This window comes from Sinocyclocheilus rhinocerous, unplaced genomic scaffold (genome assembly GCF_001515625.1).
Source record: "Sinocyclocheilus rhinocerous isolate Xijiao unplaced genomic scaffold, SAMN03320098_v1.1 scaffold632, whole genome shotgun sequence".
Classification (NCBI taxonomy): Eukaryota; Metazoa; Chordata; class Actinopteri; order Cypriniformes; family Cyprinidae; genus Sinocyclocheilus; species Sinocyclocheilus rhinocerous.
Genome location: NW_015639247.1, coordinates 1,075,626 through 1,085,016, shown reverse-complemented (window position 1 = coordinate 1,085,016; position 9,391 = coordinate 1,075,626). Strand labels below are relative to the sequence as shown.

General features: G+C 36.0%; 1 protein-coding gene across 2 annotated transcripts in view; it reads left to right on the top strand.

Moving 5' to 3' along the window:
- LOC107751079 (neural cell adhesion molecule 2-like) overlaps nt 1-9,391 on the top strand; it is a 245,139-nt gene that overhangs the window by 231,418 nt on the left and 4,330 nt on the right. For both annotated transcript variants that reach the window (XM_016566675.1, XM_016566674.1), the window contains exon 16: nt 4,365-4,572. In XM_016566675.1, the coding sequence (XP_016422161.1) occupies nt 4,365-4,572 (208 nt within the window). The remainder of the gene's footprint in view (nt 1-4,364; nt 4,573-9,391) is intronic.

Here is a 9,391-nt window from a genome sequence, read left to right as displayed (position 1 = left end):
ATATAATTTCTTTTTGCCTTTTTATAAAAAAAAAAAAAAAAAAACTACACTTTTTTTTTTCCATAGTTTCAGTTTTAATTAACGATAACACTGTTCAGAAATGAGTGATTTGAGAGAGTCATCATAGTGCGCCATACAAATAGTAATTGAGTCCAGCAGGTCAGTCAGCTAATGACAGGATTCTCTAATAAACATAAAATACAAAACACAACCGAGGCCGTTGAAAACTTTACATCTGGCGACATACAGCAGGCAGAAGCGTGTCGTTTCATACTGTAGTTCATCGTGTGAGTATGTGAACTTCAGCATGATTTATTAAACTTTCCTCATCTGTATTCCTGACGTCCTCATAACATAAACCGATACGATAATCTGAGGGACGTTTGATCAAAACAGTGAAGTCACGGTGGATCAGGGAGAGATGAGACGCCTGCAGCCAATCAGATCAGCTCAGATGCGCTGCTGCACTGTGATTGGCTGATGCTGTTTGAGGAGCTGATCTGTCTTCATGAGACGCCTGCAGCCGCTTTACTCTCTTAACCAGACAAACTCAGCCAGTCCTTCTGGAAGCGGAGAACGCAAGAAACAGCTGGATCTCATGCAATCACCTTAAAATCAAAAGAAAGAAGGAAGACATGATATCGAGACTCTTCAAACTAATTAACTGTAAAAGAAGAATCACAGACGCTGTATGATGATGTAAAATCTAAATTTCCAAAAATTGACCCTTAAGTCTGGTTTTGTTGTCCTGGGTCACATATTACAATCAGTGTTTTAATACTATATAATACTGGATACTGGGTAGTGAATGCTAAGGATAAATGAACAGATATTAGGTTAAACTCTGTCTCAGTATATGAGGGAAAGTGCATATATTCCTCCTGAGACGAGCCCTTAGTAGACAGCAGGCGGTTCACTAGTTCAGGAACAGATCGCTGGTTTCAGGTCAGCAGACAGCAGCTGTAAAACGCTGCGTGGGCATGAATATGATGATATGGACATTTGGCTCCATATAATATCGTATGATAGCGATGCTTCATACGGGACAGTCACTTCAGCGGCGCTCAGGGCTATTTTTGTGAGTCATTTGGCGCTCTATTGGCAGATAATGTTAGTGCAACTCAGCAGCAGCGGAAAGTGAGTGTATTTCTCACAGAAAGTGTTCAGGATCGCTCTAACATACTGAAACCTGAAATAAAAATAACTCATATGAGGGCTATGCTACACATACAGATAAAAATATGAATGTTTTGCTGGTTTAAGTTCATTGCAGGCCGTTTCAGAGGGCAGTTTTTACAGTATGGCGTTATTAAAAAGACAAAAAAATAACGTTGCATTGATGCTGCATCTGTTTTTATTTCCCGTAGTGAGTTTTATTACATTAAAACTCCTCCTTTTGGTGGTTTACTTATAGTTTTAATTAGTTTTAAACTTGATGTTGACAATCTAGTCACATCAGATTAATGTTTTAGATTAATGTGTTGCATGCACATAAACCTCTACAAATAACAAGCACAAAAGTCCAGCAATTAAACCTGTTGCTGAATATTGATTATAATGAAGATACAGTATGAGAGACGCGCTACATCCTCAGATTTCAACTTTCAAAGTACCTCGATGAAAACCAATCATTCTCGTTTGTTGTTGATCGATTAGTCAGTGTTTAAAGGGACAGTTCACCCAAAAATGGAAGTTCTGTCATTGTTTACTCTCCCTCACGTTGTTCCAAATCTGTTTCTTTCTTCTGTGGCGCACAAAAGAAGATATTTTAAATAATGTTGGGAACCAAACCGTTGACGGCAGCCATTGACTTCCCTTTAATATGAAGTCAGTGAAGGAATAGTTCACTCAAAAATCGAAATGTGCTGAAAATGTGCTCACCTTCAGGCCATCCAAGATGTAGATGAGTTTGTTTCTTCATCAGATTTGGAGAAATGTAGCATTGCATCAGTGTCTCAGCAATGGATGCTCTGCAGTGAATGGGTGCCGTCAGAATGAGAGTCCAAACAGCTGATAAAAACATCACAATAATCCACAAGTAATCCACAGCACTCCAGTCCATCAGTTAACATCTGGAGAAGACAAAAGCCGAAACAAATCCAGCATTAAGACGTTTTTAACTAAACAATATAAGTCCATAATCCATAATAACACTTCCTCCAGTGAAAAAGTGCATCTGCTGTTGTCTCTCACATTAAAATCCAGCCACATATGTGTTTATCTGTGCAGATTTCTCTCCTGATTCACACTAGACCACTTTTTCACTGGAGGAAGTGTTATTATGGATTATGGACTCATATTTTAGTTAAAAACGTCTTAATGCTGGATTTGTTTCATCTTTTGTCTTCTCCAGATGTTAACTGATGGACTGGAGTGCTGTGGATTACTTGTGGATTATTGTGATGTTTTTATCAGCTGTTTGGACTCTCATTCTGACGGCACCCATTCACTGCAGAGCATCCATTGCTGAGACACTGATGCAATGCTACATTTCTCCAAGAAACAAACTCATCCTAATCTCGGATGGCCAGCTAATTTCATTTCTGGCTGAACTATTGCTTTAACTTGAAGCGGCAAAAGCGAGTGTTTTGAAGTTTGATTTCTGTTTGCTTCGTCCAGCACTGAACATGAATTCCGTGTTTGTGTTTGATGCTCTGTGAATCAATGAAACCCTCTGAAGATGTTCAGGGCACTGATGTTGACTCAAGGTTGCCCATTTTTAAGAGTTTTCTTCTAATCAGTCAGTGCTTCAGATGTCTGCAGTACATTAACAGACATTTAGATGCTCTCAGATGGTGTTTACGCTGCGGGTCAGTCCACGTATTCGCTCCATAAACCGTAATATGAAGGTGAATGTCAGTCTGGTTCTTTGTATTTCTAACATGTTGTGTGTGAATCTTTGATGCCTTCATCCATAACAAAACAACTTGAAGATGGACTGCTGCAGAATCATGTCCTAAAGCTTTGACTTACTTCAGATCAATACGGGAAGAGCGGTGGACTAAACACATCAGAAACAGTCATATCTTTTAACCTGTGATTACTCAGAAATCATTTAAAAGGTTTGTTTTCTGTCTAGCTACAGTAAGTACATGCTTTTAGTGGAAGAATAAAGTTTCTTCAACTATTGGATTGCATCTTTAAGCATTTCAGTGTATTGTAAACCGTCATGTTTCTTTTAGATTAACTTTCTTGTCTTTGTGTTATCATAAAGGAGTGATGCACTTTTCCAGAAATATGACTATTAGCCAATAAGGTAACATTTGACTCCTGCAAAAATATAAGAAAACAGATCCAAATAGATGGGCAGCCGGGGTTGTTATTGTAAACTAAAACTAAATCTATTGAAATAAAGTTAATAAAATATAAATAAACTATAAAAAAGCTTTAAAAACTAAAATGAAAGAAGGTGAATGTTACTAAAACTTAAATAAAATAAAGCTAAATATTAATGTATTTAAAAAAAATGTCAAAAGCATATAAAATTGCTAAAATGAAATTAAAATCTAATTTAAAATAGAAATAATATTTATTCTTTTTTTCATAGATAGAAAAATGGAGGATGTTTGATGTCTGTTATAAAAGTATGTTTACTGAACAGTTTCATTGTTAAATAAAACTATACAAAATAAATTGTTTATTAAAATGACGTAATAAATAAAATAAAATAATAATATTAGATGAAAACTGAACTGAAATAAGTTTAATTTTACTAAAATAATTAACCAAATTAAAACTAAAATAAAAATAAAGCTAAATATAAATATGAAAAACAAAAAGCACATAACAAAATTACTCAAATTAAAGTGAAAGTTGAAAAATAACTTAAAATATTAATAAATGCTATAATAATATTTAAATAACACTACTGGCAACAACGTGGACATCCATCAGCAAATGTTAGTGTTTTAGCATGTGAACTTTTATTGCATTTATGCGTGTGATTTTTCAAAAATATGACAATAATAAGTGAATGAATGAATATAGTAATGTTTGACCCTGGCCAAAAAAAATAAATTGCATAATGGAAGTATATGGCAAAACAAATCTGACAGCGGTGTTTAAATTGACAGTGTTAGTGTGTTGTGCTTTGCATTTATTCTTATTTATAGATAGAAAAATAGAAAGAGCGTAACATTTGGACGTTAGATGCATGCAATAAAATTCACTGTTCCCATAAAACTGAACCTGAACTACCACAACGAGATGTTCAAAGCCTTGTCGTCTCTCTCGGACCCAAGCAGAACGTGATCATGAAGAAACGTCTGAATCTCTGAGCTGCTGATTTCATCTCTCATCTGCATCCATCGGAGATGTGTTTTCAGTCATGGCTGTTGAGCGTGTGTTTTGCTCTCCGGTCTCAGCAGACTCCCTGTTCAGCGGCCTGGGCCTCGGCGCGGTGGTGGGGCTTGGCGTGGCGGCTCTTCTTCTGCTGCTGGTGCTGGTGGACATCAGCTGCTTCTTCCTGCGTCAGTGTGGCCTGCTCATGTGCATCACCCGCAAGCTCTGCAGCAAGAAGACCTCCACCAGCGGCAAGAGCAAAGAGCTGGAGGAGGGCAAAGCTGCGTATCTGTGAGTTCATCGGCGTTCGTTTGCATGAGTGCCGTCGGTTCTCGGTCCGTCCGTCTTTCTCGTGCGCTCGTCATTGCACTGGATCTTTCGTTAGATGCGATGGATGACTATTTGTGAGCCCTTACGAAAAAGAAGTTTATTCAAGTGTGCTATTAGTATACTTCTTTTAAACTAAACAATAGGAAAGTATACTTTCAGTCTAATTGTATGTACTTCTCAGACATAGGCTTTATGTACTTCTCAGAAATATACTTAAAGTGACATTTAATTTACTACTGTTATACTTAAAAGTATACTTTTATATACTAGAAAGTGGGCCAATTTAGTCCCAAGGAGTATTGAAATAGTACACTTACAAGTATACTACTAGTACACTGATATTTGTATACTTACTACATAAAGTATACTTAAAAATATACTTGAACTTTACTTAAGTATACTTAATAAAATAAACTTGAAGTATACTACTTTTTGGTAAGGGAGTATGTAGCAGCTGGTCAGACTAGAAGAATGGTTAGTGGGTCTTAGGATATGTTAGGTTGGTTTTGTCTTACAGTAAAAACGTTGCTCTAACATTGTTTTCTCAAACAACATCGGAGCATCTCCTTGAATCCTGAAGGATTTTGTATGTTTGAAGAATTTAATGTGCTGAAATTAATATTTTTATTCATCAAGAATGCATGAAATTGGTTAAAAGTGACCGTGGAGACATCTAGACAGATTTGTATTTCTAATAAATGCTGTCCTTTTGAGCTTTATATTCATCTGTGAATCCTGAATAAAATAAAATGCATCTGTTTCCACAAATATATTGGGCTGTTTTCAACATTGATAATAATCAGAAATGTTTCTTGAGCAGCAAATCAGCATATTAGAATGATTTCTGAAGATCATGTGACACTGAAGACTGGAGAAATTATGCTGAAAATACAGCTTTGGTCACAGAATTAAATTATATTTTAACATACATTCACAATGAAAACGGTTATTTTACATTGCAATAATATTTCACAATTTTTACTGTATTATTAATCAAATTCATGCAGCCTTGGTGAGCAGAAGAGACTAAGTAACGATTTACCAACCCCAAACATTTGAACAGTCACTGAGAGACGTTTGGTTGAAAAAACGCTGTCTTTGTGAGACCGTGTTTGCATCGTTTAGCATCATTTCAATGATTTTATAATCATTTTAACATTTACATTTGAAGGGCTGCTAATGAAGTCATCATCTGAATCTGATGATTGATAGAAACTGACAGTCATTATCTAATAACGAGGGTTGAATTCCACCCTCAACTTACAGTAAATTATTTCATAATATATTCCCATTACCATTAAACGCTATTAATAATATGCACATATAGATATGCAGTAATGGGCTCGTTTAATAACGTTCTGCTGAGTGAGTTCAGTAAATGATCAGACTTGCTTTAGCATTAGACAGACCTCATGAGATTCATTTGCTAATAAAAGACTGAATCTATTGATCTGTTTGCATTAGCGGCGCATTAAGTCCAGCGTCGGTGGGTTTACTGTCATAATCATCTTATGGAAGATTCTTTCAGATATTATTGCTCACATAGACAGTATGAAGTACTCGCTATAGTGTGATTAGCACTGAGACAGAAGTCAAAATAAAATGTGATTGAGATTAAGGAGCACATTATAACATGCCTTAGCATCTTTTTAAACTTGAGCATCTTTAATAGATACATGTAGACGATTGTGTTCAGAATGGAATACAATGTTTTATGAATAGTTCAGCCAAAAATTTAATTTGCTGAAAATGTGCTCACCCTCAGACCATCCGAGATGCAGATGAGTTTGTTTCTTCATCAGATTTGGAGAAATGTAGCATTGCATCAGTGTCTCAGCAATGGATGCTCTGCAGTGAATGGGTGCCGTCAGAATGAGAGTCCAAACAGCTGATAAAAACATCACAATAATCCACAAGTAATCCACAGCACTCCAGTCCATCAGTTAACATCTGGAGAAGACAAAAGCTGAAACAAATCCATAATTTAGATTTTTTTAAAACTCGAATCCGAGTCTATAATCCATAATAATGCTTCCTCCAGTGAAAAAGTCCATCTCACATAAAAATCCAGCCACATATGTGTTTAGAGCTGTTTAAACACTGCTTGATCTGTGCAGATTTCTCTCCTGATTCACACCAGAACACTTTTTCACTGGAGGAAGCTTGATTACGGATACAGGACTTGTTGCCGGAATCAATACATTGTTAAAAACACCTTAATGATGGATTTGTTCCCTACAAACAAGCAGCTTTTCTCTTCACAAGACATTTATTGATGTACTGGAGTGGTGTGGATGTCAAGATCATCATTTACGTCTAAAGGACTGCAGTCTGTCAGGTAAAACATGAGCTTATTAATGCATTCCAATCAATCTGCTGTTTTGTTCAAACTGTTACTCCTGGTCAGAGGCTTCTGCAAATATTTAGCTTATATTTAGAGTTACGTGACTAAGTTTAATGGCGCAATGCAAAAATATTTAGTAGTGTTTAAGTTTACTTAGCGACTTACTGGCCCTTTATGTCACAACTAGGCTAAGTTGTAACTTAGGTGCAGCCGACCACAGAAAACCAACTAACATTTTGCAGAAATGTTGCCGCAGGCACATTTTTCCAATGAGGCTGGATTGAAAGCGAGTTTTGTTGTGCATTTATATGTATGTGTTAGTGTCCCACAGCAAACACTCAATCAGCACCGAAATCCGGCTGTGAGATCTTTCTCTGTTTTTTTATCCTCAGATTTCAATTAATCTTCTAACAGCGAAGCCTGAGACAATATCACAGCTCAGGAAATGACTTCCTCTTTTCCTCAAGGACGAGGCAGATAAGCACCATCTCTCTCTTTATCTGGTTTCCGTGTCTTTCTCTCTCCACAGCCACTTCACTCAGTGTAGGCGATCATTTAAAGAACTGAGGTGATTTTCTTCGAGGTCTCACAGATAAGAGATGATCCGTCTCCTCGTCGACACGGGCACAAGCAGTGCTCACCGACAAAAACTTTACCGTCTGAATCAAATACTGTCATAGTTACTACAAATATGACAGATTTCACACTGATTTACTTTACCTTTACAAGGATGAACTAATGGCTGTGACGAGATTGTAGTGTGTTTTAAAAGATCTGGAATAATAATAAAAAAAGGCAAAATGCAAAATTTGGGTGTGTAGACATTTCTAGTAGATAACTAACAACAGAACATTTATAAATTAATAGTAACCAAGATTTATAAATTATTGTTCACTAATAGTTCATGATACCTAATGCATAATATTAATGTAAAGAATTTCACAGTAAAGCGTTTTTGGTCACACTTTATTTTAAGGTTCAATTCTCGCTATTAACAAACCATTAACTATGACTTTTGCCTCAATAAACTCCTAATTTGCTGCTTATTAATAGTTAGTAAGGTAGTTGTTAAGTTTAGGTATTGCGTAGGATTTTGAATGTAGATTATGGTCGTGCAGAATATTTGCTTTATAAGTAGGCCTACTAATAAATAGTCAATATGTTAATAATAGGCATGCTAATAAGCAACTAGTTAATAGTGAGAATTGGTCCCTATACTAAAGTGTTACCATATGATTTTTCTTTCTCTCCCAAATATTTCCATTCCACATTCACTTGTTGCATCATTCATGTTCCCATAGCAACCTTCCATCTCCTCTCTTAGCAATGATCCCCCGATGGTTAGTGTGAGTGTGTGTTACTAATACTGATACGAAAATGTGCTGCACTGTCTGTGTCGCTGTGATATTCTGGTCTATAGATACCTGTGAAAGAAAAAAAACAGTAACCTAAAACATCTAAGTTAGCTAGTCAATATTATGTAATATCACTGAATAACCTAAATAGATTAATTTATACCAACAAAACTAAATTTGTGTTTTCATTGAGTGTGATGCGTAAATTTGACAGAATCATAACAGCACAGCTCTCCTCAACAAACCTCATGATCTGATATCTGACCTGTATTAATAATCTCATAACCCCCCTCTGATAGCATCACTGTATCATGACTCAATGATGATGTTTATGTATTAGAATGACTGCACATTCAGACACACAGTCCTAAAAGAGCTGCTATTGTTCAGATCCTCACTAACAAGTACAGCCGATTTCACAGAAGCAAGAAATAGCCACAAACGCTTGTGTAGCTCTGCGGGTCACATCATCAGTGCATGCTGACAGCTGTATTTCTCTCATTAAGGCAAAGGTTTATTTCCCATCCTCCCACAGCCCTATTCATCTCTTCATTCATCACATCTCAATCCCTTTATCCTTCAGAGAAGAGAGAAAATTACTATCAATTAGGATTGAGAAAAAACGAGATCTTAAACATAAAGCTGATTGCAATTTAACTAACATTTTCACGGAGCTTTCAAAATGTGTAATTGTAGCAGAAGAGTTCGTCTGTTTGGGGTCAGTACGGTTTTTTTAGCGTTAAAGAAGTCTCTTCTGCTCATCAAGGCTGCATTTATTTGACCAAAAAAATCAATGAATACAAGTAAATACAAATAAACTGTAATTTATTCCTGTGATCAAAGCTGTATTTTCAGCATCATTACTGCAGTCTTCAGTGTCACATGATCTTCAGAAATCATTCTAATATGCTGATTTGCTGCTCAAGAAACATGTCTGATTATTATCAATGTTGAAAACAGTCGTGCTGCACAATATCTTTGTGGAAACTGTGATACATTTTATTTTTCAGGATTCACAGATGAATAGAAAGTTCAAAAGAACAGCATTTATTTGAAATAGAAATCTTTTGTAACATTATAA